This window comes from Phocoena sinus, chromosome 1 (genome assembly GCF_008692025.1).
Source record: "Phocoena sinus isolate mPhoSin1 chromosome 1, mPhoSin1.pri, whole genome shotgun sequence".
Lineage (NCBI taxonomy): Eukaryota > Metazoa > Chordata > Mammalia > Artiodactyla > Phocoenidae > Phocoena > Phocoena sinus.
The window spans coordinates 83,193,805-83,211,316 of NC_045763.1; the positions used below are offsets into that span (position 1 = coordinate 83,193,805).

General features: G+C 36.5%; 1 protein-coding gene across 8 annotated transcripts in view; it reads left to right on the plus strand.

Moving 5' to 3' along the window:
• CCDC18 (coiled-coil domain containing 18) overlaps positions 1–15,271 on the plus strand; it is a 127,519-nt gene extending 112,248 nt beyond the window's left edge. For 5 of the 8 annotated variants that reach the window (XM_032602757.1, XM_032602733.1, XM_032602747.1 and 2 more), the window contains 2 exons: positions 6,970–7,437; positions 15,000–15,142. In XM_032602757.1, the coding sequence (XP_032458648.1) occupies positions 6,970–7,437; positions 15,000–15,014 (483 nt within the window). In that variant the 3' untranslated portion in view covers positions 15,015–15,142. Of the gene's footprint in view, positions 1–6,969; positions 7,438–10,102; positions 10,857–14,999 lie in introns of those variants that run through there. The other 3 variants (XM_032602709.1, XM_032602717.1, XM_032602726.1) reach the window with 2 other exon arrangements.
• The last annotated feature ends 2,241 nt before the right edge of the window (positions 15,272–17,512 follow it).

Here is a 17,512-nt window from a genome sequence, read left to right on the forward strand (position 1 = left end):
TCTTTTTTAGATTCCCTTCTCATCTAGGTCACCACAGAGCACTGAGTAGAGCTCCCTGTGCTAGACAGTAGGTTCTCATTTGTTATCTATTTTATTTATAGTAGTGTATATATGTCAATCCCAATCTTCCAGTTCATCCCATCTGCCTACCTTCCCCCCTTGGTAACCATAAGTTTTTTTCTATATCTGTGACTCTGTTTCTGCTTTGCAAATAAGTTCATCTGTACCATTTTTCTAGATTCCACATGTAAGTGATATTATATGATATTTGTCTTTCTCTTTCTGACTTACTTCACTCTGTATGACAGTCTCTAGGTCCATCCATGTCACTGCAGATGGCATTATTTCGTTCCTTTTTGTGGCTGAGTAATATTCCATTGTATATATGTACCACATCTTCTTTATGCATTCCTCTGTTGATGGACATTTAGGTTGCTTCCATGTCTTGGCTGATGTAAATAGTGCTGCAATGAACATCAGGGTGGATGCATCCTTTCAAATTATGGTTTCCGGGCTTCCCTGGTGGCGCAGTGGTTGAGAGTCCGCCTGCCGATGCGGGGGACACGGGTTCGTGCCCCGGTCTGGGAGGATCCCACGTGCCGCGGAGCGGCTGGGCCCGTGAGCCATGGCCGCTGAGCCTGCGCGTCCGGAGCCTGTCCTCCGCAACGGGAGAGGCCACAGCAGTGAGAGGCCCGCGTAACGCATAAAAAAAAAAAAAATTATGGTTTCCTCCAGATATATGCTCAGGAGTGGGATTGCTGAATTGTATGGTAGCTCTATTTTTAGTTTTTTAAGGAACCTCCATCGTGGCTGTACCAATTTATATTCCCACCAACAGTGTAGGAGGTTCCCTTTTCTCCACACCATCTCCAGCATTTATTGTTTGTAGATTTTTTGATGCTGGCCATTCAGTTTGCTAATATTTTTTGAAGATTTTCATGTCTATGTTCATCAGTGATGTTGGCCTGTAATTTTCTTTTCTTGTGGCATCCTTGTCTGGTTTTGGTATCAGGGGAATGCTGGCCTGGTAAAATGAGTTTGGAAATGTTCCCATTTCTTTTCTTTAGACTAGTTTGAGGAGGATTGGTATTAATTCTTAAATGTTTGTTAGAATTCACCAATAAAGCCATTTGGTTCTGGACTTCTGTTGTTGGGAGATTTTTTTTTTTATTATTATTATTACTGATTCAATCTCCTTACTAGTAATTGGTCTATTGAGATCTCATTTTATATTTTCTTCATGATTCAGTCTTGAGTTGTATGTTTCTAGGATTTTACCTATCTTTTTCTTTGCTGACCAATTTGTTAGTGTATAATTGTTCATAGTAGTCCCTTTTGATCCTTAGTATTTTTTTGGTGTCAAGTTGTAACATTTCGTCTTTCATTTCTGATTTTATTTATTTAAGTTCTCTCCTTTTTTTCTTGTTAAGCCTTGCTAAAGGTTTGTCTATTGTGTTTATCTTTTTAAAAACTCAGCTCTTAGTTTCACTGATATTTTCTATGTCTTTTTAGTCACTGTTTAATTTATTTCCACTCTGATATTTATTTCCTTCCTTCTACTAACTTTGGGCTTAGTTTGTTCTTCCTTTTTTATTTCCTAAGGTAGAAATTTAGGTTGTTTTATTTGGTATCTTTCTTGTTTCTTAATGTAGGCATTTATCACTATAAACTTCCCTCTTATATCTGCTTTTGCTGCATCCCATAAGTTTTGGTGTATTATATTTCCATTTTAATTTGTCTTAAGATAATTTTGATTTCTCTGTTGATTTATTCTTTGACACATTGGTTGTTATGTAGCATATTGTTTAATCTCCAAGTAATTGTGAATTTTCCAGTTTTCTTCTTATAATTGATTTCTACTTTTATACCATTGTAGTTGGAAGATGCTTGATATGATTTTAATCTTCTTAAATTTATTAAGACTTGTTTTGTGACCTAACATATGATCTGTCCTGGAGAATGTTCCATATGCACTTGAGAAGAATATGTACACTCCTGTCATGTGTTGGATGGAATGTTCTGTAAATGTTAAGTCCATTTGGTCTAACTTGTAGTTCAGGTCCAATGTTTTCGTATTGATTTTCTGTCTGGATGATCTATCCATTGATGAAACTGGGATATTAAAGCCCCCTACATTAATATGTTGCTGTCTGTTAATACTTGCTTTATATATTTAGGTGCTCCTGTGTTTTTTAGGTGCAAAATATTTACAAATGTTATATTCTTTTGTTGGATTGACCCCTTTATCATTATATAATGACCCTCTTTGTCTCTTGTTACACTTTTGGCCTAAAGTCTGTTTTTTTTTAAAATAAGTATAGTTATCTCAGCTTTCTTTTGGTTTCCATTTACATGGAATATATTTTTACATCCCTTCACTTTCAGTCTATGTGTGTCCTTAAAACTGAAGTGAGTCTTTCTAGGCAGTATACAGTTAGGTCTTATTTTTTTATTAAACCACTCTGTCATTTGATTAGAGAATTTAGTCCATCTATATTTAATTATTGATAGGTATGGACCTACTATTACCATTTTGTTCATTGTTCTCTGGCTGATTTTAATTCCTTCATTCCTTTCTTCTTCTGTTGCTCTCTGCCTTTATAATTTGATGATTTTCTGTAGTGGAATGTTTAGTTTCCTTTATCTTTGTGTATCTATGATAAGTTTTGCTTTGTAGTTTTCTTGAGGCTTACATGAAACATCTTACATGTATAACAGTCTATTTTAAGTTGATAAGAACTTAACTTTGAATGTATACTAAAGCTTTACATTTTTACTCTGTCCCCCCTTTATTTTGTTTTTGATGTCAAATTTTACTTCTTTTTATCAGTGTACCCATTAACAAATCATTGTAGTTTTAGTTACTTTTAATACTTTTGTCTTTGAACTTTCATACTATAGTTATAAGTAATTTACTTACCACCATTACAACATTAGAGTATTATGAATTTAACTATATATTTACCTTTATCAATGAGATTTAAATTTTCATGTTTTCTTATTAATAATTAGTATCCTTTTATTTCAGCTTGAAGAAGTCCCTGTAACATTTCTTGTAAGGTTAGTCTAGTGGAGATGAACTCTTTCAGCTTTTGCTTCTCTGGAAAATGCTTTATCTCTCTTTCAATTCTGAAGGACAACTGCCAGGAAGAGTATTCTTTTTTTTTAACTCAAAGAGTATTTATTTTATTTATTTATTTATTTATTTATTTTGGCTGCGTTGGGCCTTTGTTGCTGCACGTGGGCTTTCTCTATCTGCAGCGAGCAGGGGCTTCTCATTGCGTCGGCTTCTCTTGTTGCAGATGGGCTCTAGGTGCACGGACTTCAGTAGTTGCAGCACACAGGCTCAGTAGTTGCGGCACGTGGGCCCTAGAGCACTGGTTCAGTGGTTGTGGTGCACAGGCTTAGTTGTTCCATGGCATGTGGGATCTTCCCGGACCAGGGATCGAACCTGTGTCCCCTGCATTGGCAGGGCGGATTCTTAACCACTGCACCACCAGGGAAGTCCCAGGAAGAGTGTTCTTGGTTGGCAGTTTTTTTCTTTCAGCACTTTGAATATATCATGCCACTACCTTCTGGCCTGCAGTTTCTGCTGATAGTCTTACAGGGTTCCCTTGTACTGCTCCTTCTGTACTGAGCTCTAGGGGATAGCCATAGTACATCCTTGGAAGCCTGTTAAGAACTGCTTCTTTGTTTGCTGTAATCTTGTGTGTCAGACTCAAGCCCTGTTGGCTTTCACAGCTAAGTGTTTTGAGGGCCCATCACTCAGGTGGAAGTCTTAAAAGTTGGAGCACTAGATGTGGGATCCAAGCCGTTTGCTTCTAAGGAAGAAACTGGAAGTCAGGTGTTCCCTCCCATTGTATGGCCCTGTGCTTGACGTGGGGTTTATGGCAAAAGTGAGTCCCAGCTTTCCTACTAGTTTTGGTGTGGGCATTTTCTTATCCACCCAATGTGTAGATGTTTCTTTCTCAGCTTGTTTCTTTTGAAGGGAATTGTTCCTTATGTAGCTGTAGATTTGGTGTTTTGTGTGTGGGAGGAGATATGAGAGGAGCCTATATCGCCATCTTGGCCTAGAACTTATGCAAATACCAACTTAATCATAATGTTTACTTCAGAGGGTTTTATACTTGATGTACTTTAAAAGGAGGAGCAGGGCTTCCCTGATGGCGCAGTGGTTGAGAGTCCGCCTGCCAATGCAGGGGACACGGGTTCGTGCCCCGGTCTGGGAAGATCCCACATGCCACGGAGTGGCTGGGCCCGTGAGCCGTGGCCGCTGAGCCTGCGCGTCCGGAGCCTGTGGTCCGCAACGAGAGAGGCCACAACAGTGAGAGGCCCGCGTACCGCAAAAAAAATTTAAAAATAAAATAAATAAATAAAAGGAGGAGCATTAGTGGGAAGCTGCTGCATAGCACAGGGAGGATCAGCTCGATGCTTTGTGACAACCTAGAGGGGTGGGATAGGGAGGGTGGGAGGGAGGTTCAAGAAGGAGGGGATATGTGTATGCATATAGCTGATTCACTTTGTTGTACAGCAGAAACTAACACAACATTGTAAAGCAATTACACTCCAATAAAGATATATATAAAAAAGAAAAAATAGGAGTATTTTTTGAAATCAGGCAAGTTCCTCTAAAAATCATAAAGTAGAAAGTGCAAGATTATGTTAAAAAATTTTTTTACTGGTTTTTGAGCACATATGTCATTTTTCAAATAACCTCTTGCTATTTATTCACCCCTACTGATCATGACAGTTTACTCTGGAATTTGAATTAATCTCAGTATTGATGCATAGAGATAAAAAATTTAATATTAGTTCAAACTGCCAATAAGTATGATTAACACTGTCAGCTAAGACCTTAAAAAAAGACCAACCTCACTGATAGTTTTGAAGCAATAAATGATTTTATAGCAAAATGGAAGTTATTAAAAACCAAAAGAACTCAGTCAATTAATACCTTAGAAATATTTGTAATTATTAACCTGAGCACTTAAATTCCTCTTATAAAATACTTTATATTCACAGTACTAGAGGAAAGATGAATAGACAGAATCTAAAATTATGTTTCAGTTGAACACTCTATGAAATAGTAATATAGTTAGTGTTCTATATTTACATTTACACAAAATAATAAAACTTCATTACAAAGAATTGACTAAAAATTTTAAAGATTCTGCATTGTATATCCCTTGTCACAGTAATTATGTCTGCTCATTTGTTAGATATTACCAATGAGATAAATAAAATTGTATTGCACTTATCAATTATTCAGAAGTTTTTAAGTTCAGATACTTAGGAAGTTGTGAAAATATTGTCAAAATAGCAGCAATTCTTAAATGAACCATACATACAGAGATCTTAGAACATGTACTATGATTAGTATACCAGACAGAGGTAGAATTTCTTTGTTTTCTGACAGTAGAAAGTAAGGCAACCACAGCTGGCTACAAAGTCTAGATTGGAGAGAAGTTAAGGAGGATAAGAGAGAAAGAAAGAAGAAAAGCTAATAGAAGAGCAGAAGCTGGCATAAATGTAACAATTAGAAGTAACTATAAATAATGGAAAGCAATTCATTGACAGCAGCAGTAAATGACAGAGAACAGAAACAGAAGTGAGGGAGAAGAGAAGAACACTGTTTGAGGCACTGTTTCCAGTTCACCTCTTTTGGTACCCTAACAAGTACCCTCGTATTTGAGGAAGTAAGAGCAAAGCTAAGTCCATTTTCTGAAAGCCCTGAAGACATCACTGTATTATTGCACACTACAATAATGATCACAGCAGTGAACTTCTCTGAGTCTTAAGAAAAAGTTGAATTATGTTTAATATATTCAATATACTACATTTCTTTGTAAAAGTTAGGTGTTGAACTGTAAGTTAAATGGAATCCTGCTTATCTGAGATACCACATTTCTCAGTTTGGCTAGATAACACACAGAAGTTTAAAAAAAAACTTAAACTGCACACGACCTTATATGTGTCAACTTTATAATTACTTCATTAATTATGATTATAAAAATGTGAATACAAGACTTACTAAAAAAAAATTCGCACTTCTGCCACTTATAAATCAAGTTAATCTAGATAAAGTACTGTAAAGACATCAAAGGACTGAAATATGCATGTTAAACTTTCATTTTGCAATGCACACTGTGGTTATGACAGTTTTAGTTATAAGTACTGTATTTTTAGAAAGAATAGAAACTATCAGTTTAAAAGTGACTGGTTTAGAAATATGCATCTTATGGATACTTGTAAGAAAAGGAGAATGTATTTGAACAGGAAACTACTGTGTATGTTTAACTTTTGAAATTAAAATGTCTTCCCTTTTTTTTTTTTTGGCTTTATCGCTTTTCAGTGTATGCAATCTTATTCTTAGGATCCCAAAGTTGGGTCAGAGGACCCAAATGAAGGACACGGAAAAACAGAAATGAAAAGTTTATTTAATAAGGATTAATTTATTAAATATTATTAATTATTTAAAGGCTTTTCTTTGAAAATTTTCTAGTAAAGATTTCTTGTGATGATGACATATAAAGCAGAGTAGCTAATAGACATTTATTTCCTATTAGAAAACTCTGCAGGGCATTGTTTTTTGTATATATGTATGTTAGATTAACAAATGATTGTATACCTTTTTATACTTTTGCAGAAAATTTTTTAGATGTAAGATTTCAGTCTTGAATAGAAATTTATATTGTCATCAATACTAAGAAAGAAAAAGTTCTATAAGGAAAATGTAATTTTCAGTGGAATTCCTTAGTATAGTTTAAACATATTTCTAGTGAATATAGATAATTTTCCCACAATGAAGGGTTTTAACAGAGCTTGGAAAACTCAAGAGTTGTTATAAAAAGAATTTCTGTACTAGGATGAAGTTTAACTTAGATGACTTCTAAGAGTCTGATTTTCTAAGTAATTCATTCATTTAAGAAATATGTAATCAGCACCTACTATGTACCAATTTTTCTACAGGAATCAGAATTAACCAGATTGCAAGCCAAAATTTCTGGACATGAAAGGGCAGAAGACATCAAGTTTCTACCAGCCCCGTTTACATCTCCAGTAGAAATTGCGCCTGATATTCAAGATTCAAAATTTGCTAAGCATTCTCACACAGCTTTCTTCAAGTGTAGAAAACTACGTCGCTCTATTAGTGCCAATGACCTTAGTTTCAGAACTCGTAGTGATGAAGATCTTTCTGAAGAATTACTGCAGGACTTAAAAAAAATGCAATTGGAACAACCTTCAACATTAGAAGAAAGCCAGAAGGATCTGACTTATACCCAGTCAGAGTCATTTAAACCTCTCCCATATGACCTAGAAGATGATAGTTCTGAGAATAATGACTTCAGTACACTTAGTGGAATGCTAAGATATATAAACAAAGAAGTGAGACTATTAAAAAAGTCTTCTATGCAAACAGGTGCTGGTTCAACTCAGGTATGTATTTCATACATTAGAAGTTATAATAATTTGTCTCCAATTAGTATCATTTTATTTTCTGTAAGAAAGAAACCCATACGTTTAAATGAAGCACTCATGCCATTAGGTGATGTACACAAATATTGAAAGTATGAAAAACTTCATTGTGAGTTTAGAATGCTTTTACCCCAGATAAGTAGAGTTGAAAATTAAGCTTTGAAAATTACCTTTTGTTAAAGTAGCCTATATATTTGATTAAATATAATCTCTATATTTGACTGAAGACTAATTCTACCTCATACTGGGAAAGTATTTTGAACTCCAGAGTATTAGAGAATGTTTTTTGGAGTTCCAAAATTAGTTGTGTTCCTAGACTTCCTGGAAACCATTCTAGTAAAGATTATTAAGGTAGTCTTTGTTTTGGTCATAGAATTTCCATAGTGGCTCAGAATATCTCATTCACATGATTTTTCTGCTCCCATTATTCCTGAGCATATCATACTGAAGAGGCAACTTTGTCCCTGCTATACATACCTTACAGACACTCAACATTGTTTATAAGCAGTTAATCTATAGTTTGCACAGAGAAATAAAGAATCTCTTCCAGGTAATTTCAGCTTTTTTCAAATGCCCATTTGCCTCATTTCAAACATATCAAAATAGGTTTGGTGGCCTAAAAAGTGTTTTTAGAATGGATCCAAGACAAAAACTGTTGGAGCTTCTATTCATTTCTCCACGTCCTTCCTTACATTAAAAAGAGCTTAATCTGGGGAGTTCCCTGATAGCCTAGTGGTTAGGATTGCGGACTTTCACTGCCATGGCTCAGGTTCAGTCCCTGGTGGGGAACTGAGATTCCGCAAGTCACATGGCACAGCCAAAAAAAAGAAAAAGCTTAATTTATTATTTATAAGCAGAAGACTAGAAATAATAATGGTATTGGTAAAAACAAAATTTACACATTATGAAATTTCAAGTGTATACAAACAAGTAAGATGGTAAAATAAACAAGGCAAACTTCTGTAAAGCCTGATAAAATTAATTTTCATCTAGCCTTTAAAACTACAGTTGTGTCCCGGCGGAGTCGCCAAAACAAAAAAAAACAAAAAAAAACAAAAAAAAAAAACTACAGTTGTGTTTACTGTATATCATTTATTTAGCCATTTAATTCATTTAGGATTTATTGAGCATCTACTATGTACCAGGCACTGAGATTATAGAAATAAACAAAACAAAAATGATCAAGACCCTGTCCAAACAGAGCTTACATTTTAGTGGGGAGATCATCAATAAACAAGTAAATAAACATATGCTCTAATGCCAGGTGGAAATAAGTGTCATGAAGAAAAGCTGGTAAGAGGATATGATGTGACTCAGGTATACTGTTTTAGATCTGGTGATCAGGGAAGGTCTCATGAGAAGATGACGTTTGATCAGAGTCCTATAGGAAGTAAGGAATTAAACTACTTCAGTATCTGAAGGAAGAGCATTGGAGGAACGGAAACAAGTGTTTTCGTCCTGAGGTGGTAGCATGCCCCGTATGTTCAAAAAACTGCTAGGAGGTGTATGGATGATTTGGTGTAAAAAGAGGGAGGAGATGTGATAAGAGATAATGCCAAGGGTAGGGTAGTGGAGGTGGGGGTGCCATAGTGATCTTGTAGCTCCTTTTGAAGTGTGATGGGAAGACATCAGAGGGTTATGCTTAAGAAAGTGACATGATCTGATTTATGTTTTTAAAGGATCACTCTGATTGCTTTATGAAGAATGGATGATAAAGGGACAAGAACAGAGAACATATAGGAGGCTACTTGTAAAACTCCAGGCAGGATATGATTTTGGATAGGCAGGAGGATAGATGTGAAGGTGTTGAGAATGGTTCAATTTCTGGATATATTTTGAAGGTAGAGCAAACAGTGTTTGATATAGGTTTTGAGTGACATAGAAGTCATGAAAGACTCCAAAGAGTTTAGCCAGAGTAACTGAGCATTTACTGAGATGAGGAATACTAGGAGATGAGCAGATCTGGAGGCATGGAGAGAATCAAGGGTTTGATTTTAGATATAATAAATTTGAGAGTTCTATTAGATGTCCAGATGAAGATGATAAATTGTTGCATTTATGAGACAAATTATAAATTTAGATATCATCAGCATATAGATGGTAGTTATAGCCATAATGATGGATTAAATCAAGGAAATTAATGGAGGTTAAAAAAAGAAAAAAGTCCAAAAACTAAGCCTAATTTAGTAAGGCTAAATTACTTTTAGCATGTGAGTATCAATAATTTAAATTAAAGCTAACTGAGAAGTAAACAGTGAGATAGGAGAAAAATAGGAGAGTATAATAATATTCCATAAGCCAAGTAAAAATGTGCTTCAAGAAGGAGGGTGAGATCAACTGTGTCAAATGTTGCTAAATAAAGTGAGGATTGATAATTGATATCATATTTGTTAATGTGGAAGCTGTTAATGACATTTTAAAGAATGGCTTCAGAGTAATAGTGAGGATAAAAGCCTGATTAGAGTGGAATCAGCAAAGAATGGGAGGAGAAGAAATGCAAACACCAAGAATAAACAACTCTTGATATACAGTAGAGCAGAGAAATGAGGGGAATGTGATGTCAAGGGAGAGTTTTTTATTTTGTTTGTTAGGATAAGAGATAAAACAGCATTTTGTATGTTGGTAGGAATGATCCAGTAGACGAGGAAACTGATAAATGCAAGACAGAGTGGAAGAAGTAAAATCCTTAAGGTAGGCTGAAGTGGACAAGATCCAGAAGAGAAGTAGAATTGGCCTTGAATAAAAGAAGGGGCAGTTTATCCACTGTACTGGGAAGGAAGGCAGAATATAAGGGTACAGAAATACATGGAGTGGAAGAAACACATGGTGGCAGGGGAGGAATTCCATTATTAATTGCCTTTGTTTTCTTAGTGAAATAAGAAACAGGGTTATCAGCTAAGGCAGGGTAGGGTATTAGAGGTTTAAGAAGAGGGGAGGTATATGAAACAGTTATCTTGTAGAGTGGGAAAATATAAATGGACTAGGGAAGTCTAGTAGGATTGCCAAGGAGATAGTTTTGTTGTGTAGAACTGCCATGCAAACCATAAGACATCTGGTGTCTTTTGTCCCTGTCTATTCTGTGCCAGCAACAGGATGTCCCTTTTTCCCCATCATAGTGACAACCAACAAGTACTCTTACAGATTTCCAGAATGTTCCCTAGGGGAGAGTACTGCTCCCTTTAAGAACCTCTGCTATATTCCAATGGCCCTTACAGTCATGGATATACAAGAGTCTTATTTTTGGTAAAATAGAATTTATACAGCATAAATTTGTGATAGATTTACTATTCTAACTGCTTTACATAGATTAACTCATTTAATCTTTATTAGCAACCTTGTGATAGGTACTATTATTATGCTAATAATACCAAATCTTCTATTTTAGTGGCTACTATTATTATTCTCACTATATAGATGAGGAAGCTGAGTCTCTGTTCTTAACCACTATTGATAATACTATTTACATAATTGTACTTATTTTTTCTTCAGTACTGTCTAATTATATAGTTTGGTCTTGCAACTACTTAGTCAATTAGAGATTAAGGTTGTGGGACTTAAAATTACTACACAGCTGATAGAATATTTCTCACTCTAAAGCTCATTGGGAAAGATAGATGGATTTGAATATTTCAAATCAATTTACCTATTCTATTATCATGGAAACTCAGTGCAAAATACTTTAGTCAGTTCTTAAGAAAATCTAGCCAAAGTTAAATTCTGTACACATATAGTTTTATTTATTGCTAGTGTTAAAAAAAAAAAAAAGGTGGAGCACAAAGTGGAGTCACTTGCCCCTAGGACAGCAAACCAAGACCTAATTGCAGCCTCTCCTAGGAGTGGAATTTTAAGTCAATCATTGGAATTTTCTGATCAGCATTAGCCGGGTAATCTACCTGATAAGACCCCTGCCACCCTTCCCCCAAAGAAAGGTGACCTTGACTGAAACAATCCTTTCTTTTCTTTTGCTAATAACTGTCTTATCCTGCCCAGATTCTGCCTATTAAAGCCTTCCATATTGTACAGCTCCTTTTGTTGCAGGAAGGGGGACCCCTTCCAGGGCCTGAGAGTGGACTCTTCTCTAACACTCAGAAACGAATTGTCCGAGGAGACACATGTGCTGACAAAGCAAGAGACTATTGGGAAGGGGCACCTGGGTGGAGAGCAGGAGGATAAGGGAACCCAGGAGGACTGCTCTGCCACTGGCTTTCAGTCTCGGGTTTTACGGTGATGGGATTAGTTTCCAGGTTGTCTCTGGCCAGTCATTTTGACTCAGGGTCCTTCCTGGTGGCACACACATCACTCAGCCAAGATGGATTCCAGCGAGGAGAATTCTGGGAGGTGCTAGGACATATGGACTGGTGTCTCCTCTCTCCTTTTGACCTTCCCTGAATTACTCAGGTTGGTGGTAGCTTGTTAATTCTGCATTCCTTCCCAGGACCTCCTGTTTAAGGTAATTCATGCAAGTGGTTACTGTGGTGCCTGGCTAGGGCATCGGTTTCAGTCAGTGTTTCCCCTAACACTCTGAGCACCTCTCTGTTTACTAGATGAAATGCTATCTGATTCATGCATTATTCATAAAGCCAATTAGATCTTCAAATATACTTGGTTGTATTTTGTTTTTTAACACTAGGGATACTCTGCTGAGTTTTAAATGCATTAACCACTGTTAATGCCAAAAACTTGGCCTTTGTGCACTGGTGCCGAACTGAATTTCAGAGACAGAGTTTTGGGTGAAGTAGAAAAGGAGAGCTTTATTGCTTTGCCAGGCAAAGGGGGATACAGCAGGCTCCTAGCCTCAAAACCCAGGGAGTTTGGTGAGGAATTTTATAGCAATGGTTCAAGGGCAGGGTTGCTGATAAGGATCAGGGTATGTGCAGGGCCTGTATTCCTTTAATCTGTCCTCAGGTGGTTTCCTGATGAGCTTCTGTGGTTCTGGAGGTTATCAAACTGTGACTTTCTCTCTGGAATGAAGAATGCTTCAAGTAGTTAACATCTTCCATTTGTTGGGAGTTTTAGTTCTGCAGAAGAGCTCAAAGATATTGTTATGTGTATCCCTTGAGGCAGAACCAGGACCCTGCCCCAAGGCTGCGCTATTGTTTTTGGACTGTTCCTCCTTTGTCTGTCTCTGTGTCCCCTCCCTTCCCTGATTAGCAACGGTTTGAACCTGCCCTTTGGAATTCAGGGAAGGTCATGGAGGATGAAGCCTATTTTCTACAAACAATAAACGGGGAACACAGAAAGGTTTCTGTGCCCAGGAGCCCCACAGGGTCCTGCTCAGTTTCACTGTCAATACTCATCATGACTTGAGGCTCACTTGGGACTCTTATAACTCATGAGCCTCTGTGTTGACTTAATTTTGTCTTGGGCAGAAAGGACTGGCTCTTTTGGTTGCTGAGAACTATATTCGGTGTCCTTTGGAACCTGTGCTAGGACTGATGCTTGATAAATGCTCATCTGTGGGTTTTTTTCAGTTCTCTAATGGTCATTACTTACTGATTATACATAATGTTGAGGAAAAGGTGGCTGAAGATGTCTTCTCAATGCTTTTTTCTGTAGGACCTCCATTTTTTTCTTTTCTAATTTCACTGTTTTTTTCTAATGGAAAGTAAGAAAATTCAGAGCTAGGACAGCTACTATTGAAAGAAACTTTGACTTGCTATGGTTTTACTCTTTAACTACCTTCATGGTCATTTACATGTGCATTGCATTAATAACTGTGTACCACTTTGTAAAATTTGACATGAAGTATTTTAAATTGGGGTGTAGAACCTTGATATACAGGCTCAGCTTGTTGAGTTCTCAGCTTGTTTCACCCATCACTAAAGTAGACATTGGATTGGTCTCCGATTTAAAAGCAGACTTTTTAAGGTCTTTTAAAAAGCCAAGGAGTGTTGTTTAAATGAAATGTTATAAAGAAACACAAATTGTCAATCAGATACAAAGATAGTTTATCTGATTGAGGGTGAATTGTTTCTGAGCTTTACCCAATTACTTGCTCACCTCTTTCATGGCTGCTCATGCAAAAACTACAGAGCAGCCTTGGATTAACTTTTAAGGAAAATAAGTACAAGCTTAGGGCACCAAGGGAAGGGGAGCACCACAGAGTTTTTTGCCCTAGCTATCATGCCCTTAACCCTTTCACTGCCACACTTGACTATAGTAGACTTTTTTGTTATTGTCTCTATCCGCCATATTCCAATTTAATCTACACTGTTAAAAAAATCTTTCCTTGGTATGGTGAATGACTAAAGTTTTAAAGTTTGGTTTGAAGGTGTTGTCAGATATTTACATTTGTTTCTAATTCATGGTGTGAGTTTCACTTCTGTAGAGAGTAAAAACCAGCAGGCTAAGTCCTGATAGCATTTAACTCATCAGTTAATATGCATAACGGTGTAAAATAAAGCTCTTTATTTTAAGCAATGGAAGGGCTGGGGGCATCACTATTGGACTGTGCTTAGGACCTATATTAGCCCTGCTCCAAAGAGTGCAATCTTAAAGTCCACTGGTGCAGCAGAAAGAACATAGAAATTGGTATGTGATAAATGTTAAGTAAGTGTTAGCTTCCTTTCTTGGAACAAGAAGATCAGCCCCAATACTGATTTTCTTAATGGTTAACTATGTTGGCAATTCCATTCACAATAAAGCCTCTACCACAGTAGTATTTTGCTTTCAGACTCTGACAAAAGTTTCAAAACTCACAAAAAGTTACACATGCACACAATTTTGAACACAATTTCAAGGAGTTCACAGACTTCAAGTTAAGAACTCCTGTTTTAGATTAGAGCAGTAGAAGTGTTGTGAATTAATTAGCTAATTCACAGTTTATTAGGAAGTTGAAAGGAGTATTATTTATCCCTCTTATTTTCAAAAAGAAAAGTAGTTTACAAAATATGGTCCTGTATACTGCGCAATAAGATGAAAAATGAGAATTGATAAAATCAGTGATTGGGTAACAATTAAAAGTGGAAAAAAAAAAACAAGATGAAGTAGGAGTACAGGTAAGTACCTAGAGACGTGATAATATTTTCAAATTCCTGGCCCAAGCAAAGACCAAGATACGACAAGAATATTTGACCTATAGTATTAGAATCTCCTGAGACTTTTCCACTTTTGTATGTTGTGCTACTTCTTTGTGCAACATTTCTCTCTTGTCTTTTTCCTTTCCTGCTCTGTTTTTTTCTCTCTTCTCTCTTTTTCATTGACTTTTTTCATGTAGCCCTTCATCTATCTTACTGTGCCTTCAGTTGAACCATAAAGTGACACCAATGTCTAAATATCTTATTTTTATTGTCACCTGTTTTTGTTTTTAAAATCAATTTAATTTTGCACTCCCTCCTAATTCCCCAACCAGATTTATTTGCTTTTTCTATCAATGTGGGCCATTACTGACATTCTGATTCATGTTTTTCAACTGACTAAATATTTTCCACTCTTGCTTTAAATTATGCCCCTCATTATTATAGTGGACTTTTAATGCTAAATCAGTATTTCAAATAATAATCTATTAATTTGCATTATTCCAGGGAGAAAATTTGTAATTAAAAGAAGACGTTGATGTGATGAAAAATGGAATTTTTGGTACTGTGCTGTGTTTACTTATTATATACAGTTCATACTTCATAGAAACTGTTATTTTATTGCTTTTGAATAAATTTTAAGGTTTTTAAAGAAAGTTCTTTCTTCTAAAGCTTACTTATACTTTTTGTGAAAATTAATTCACTTTATTTATTGTTTCGGTTTAAACTTGCTACTTTCCTTTTCTTTATTTTTTATGTAGAAACATTGTTAAAATGCATAAGTACATTCAGACTACCATATTATTTGCTTATTTTTCTAGTGATACTTTATTTTTAAAACAAGTAATATGAATTTAGAGCTCATTCTGCCACAGGTTCATAATTGTACTAATAATGGCTAGCTTTTGTTGAATGTTTACCATTTATCAAGCACTATTTTATGCATTTTATATTTGATAACTCATTTAATCCACATGACAGTCTTGTACATGCCTTAATTTTAAAATGCTTTATTGCTAGTGCAGTTCCAGACCACTGCAGTAAAGCGAATACACAGTAAACAAATCAAGCATAATCAAAGTTATGTTTATATAACTATGTATGTTAGTCTGTGTAGCATTATGTCTAAAAAAAAATCAATGTACATGCCTTAATTTTAAAATGCTTTATTGCTAACAAATACTAAGCGTTATCTGAGCCTTCAGCATTCATATTCTTTTTTCTGGTGGAGGGTCTTTCCTCTGTCTTGGTGGTGGCTGAGGCTGGGGTGTCTGTGGCAATTTATTAACATAAGACAACAATGAAGATTGCCGCACAGATGGACCCTTCCTTTAACAAACAATTCCCTGTAGCATGCAGTGCTGTTTGACAGCATTTTACCCACAGTAGGACTTCTTTCAGAATTGGAGTCAATCCTCTCAAATCCTGCTTTATCACCTAAGTTGACATAATATTCTAAATCCTTTGTTGTCACTTCAACAGTCTTTACAGCATCTTCACGAGGAGTAGATTCCATCCCAAGGAACTACTCTCTTTGCTCATCCATAAGAAGTAACCCCTCATTCATTCAAGTTTTATCATGAGATTGTGACAATTCAGTCAAAACTTCAGGCTCCACTTCTGATTCTAGTTCTCTTGCTGCTTCCTCCACTAAAGTCTTAAACCCCTCCAAGTCATCCAGGAGGTTTGGGATTAACTTCTTCCAAATTCCTATGAGTGTTAATAGTTTGACCTCCCATGAATCACAGATGTTCTTAATGGTATTTAGCATGGTGAATCCTTTCCAGCAGGTTTTCAGTTTACTTTGCACAGATCAATCAGAGGAATCACTCACTATTGCAGCTATAGCCTTACGATTTATTTCTCAAATAATAACACTTGAAAGTGGAAATTGCTCCTTGGTCCATGGGCTGCAGAAGGGATGTTGTGTTAAGCAGGCATGAAGACAACATTAATCTCATTGTACATCTCCATCCAAGCTCTTGGTGACCAGGTGTGTTGTAAATGAGCAGTAATATATTTTGAAAGGAATCTTTTCTTCTGAGCAGTAGGTCTCAACAGTGGGATTCAAATATTCAGTAAACCATGTTGTAGACAGATTTACTGTCATCCAGGATTTATTGTTGCATTTACAGAGTGCAGGCAGAGTAGATTTAGCATAATTTTTAAGTGCCATAGGATTTTCAGAATGGTAAATGAGCATTGGCTTCAACTTCAAGTCACCAGCTATGTTAGCCCCTGACAAGAAAGTCAGCCTGTCTTTGAAGCTTTGAAACCAGGTATTGACTTCTCCTCTCTAGCTATGAAAGTCCTGATGGCATCTTCTTCCAATAGAAGGCTGTTTAGTCTATGCTGAAAGTCTATTGTTTAGCGTAGCCACCTTCATTAATTATCTTAGCTAGATCTTCTGGATAACTTGCAGCTTCTACATCAGTGCTTGCTGCTTCACCTTGTACTTTGATGTTGGGAGATGGTGTCTTTCCTTAAACCTCATGAACCAGCCTCTGCTAGCTTCATACTTTTCTTCTGCAGCTTCCTCACCTCTCAGCCTCCACCAAATTGAAGAGAATTAGGGCCTTGATTATGCTTTGGCTTAAGGGACTGTTGTGACTGTTTTTATCTTCTATTCAAATCACTAAAACCTTTTTCATATCAACAATAAGCAACATAAAGTACCTAGGAAAAAATTTAATGCAAGACATGAAGACCTGTATATTAAAAAGTTCAAAACACTGCCAAGACAAAGATTTAAAGAGATAGAGAGGACTTCCCTGGTGGCACAGTGGTTGGGCGTCCACCTGCTGATGTGGGTTCGTGCCCCGGTCCGGGTGGATCCCACGTGCCGTGGGGCAGCTGGGCCCGTGAGCCGTGGCCGCTGGGCCTGCGCATCCGGAGCCTGTGCTCCACAGTAGGAGAAGCCACAGCAGTGAGAGGCCCGCGTACCACAAAAAAAAAATAAAAAAATAAAGAGATAGAGAATATATACCACATTCATGATGTTCAATATTGGTAAGATGTCA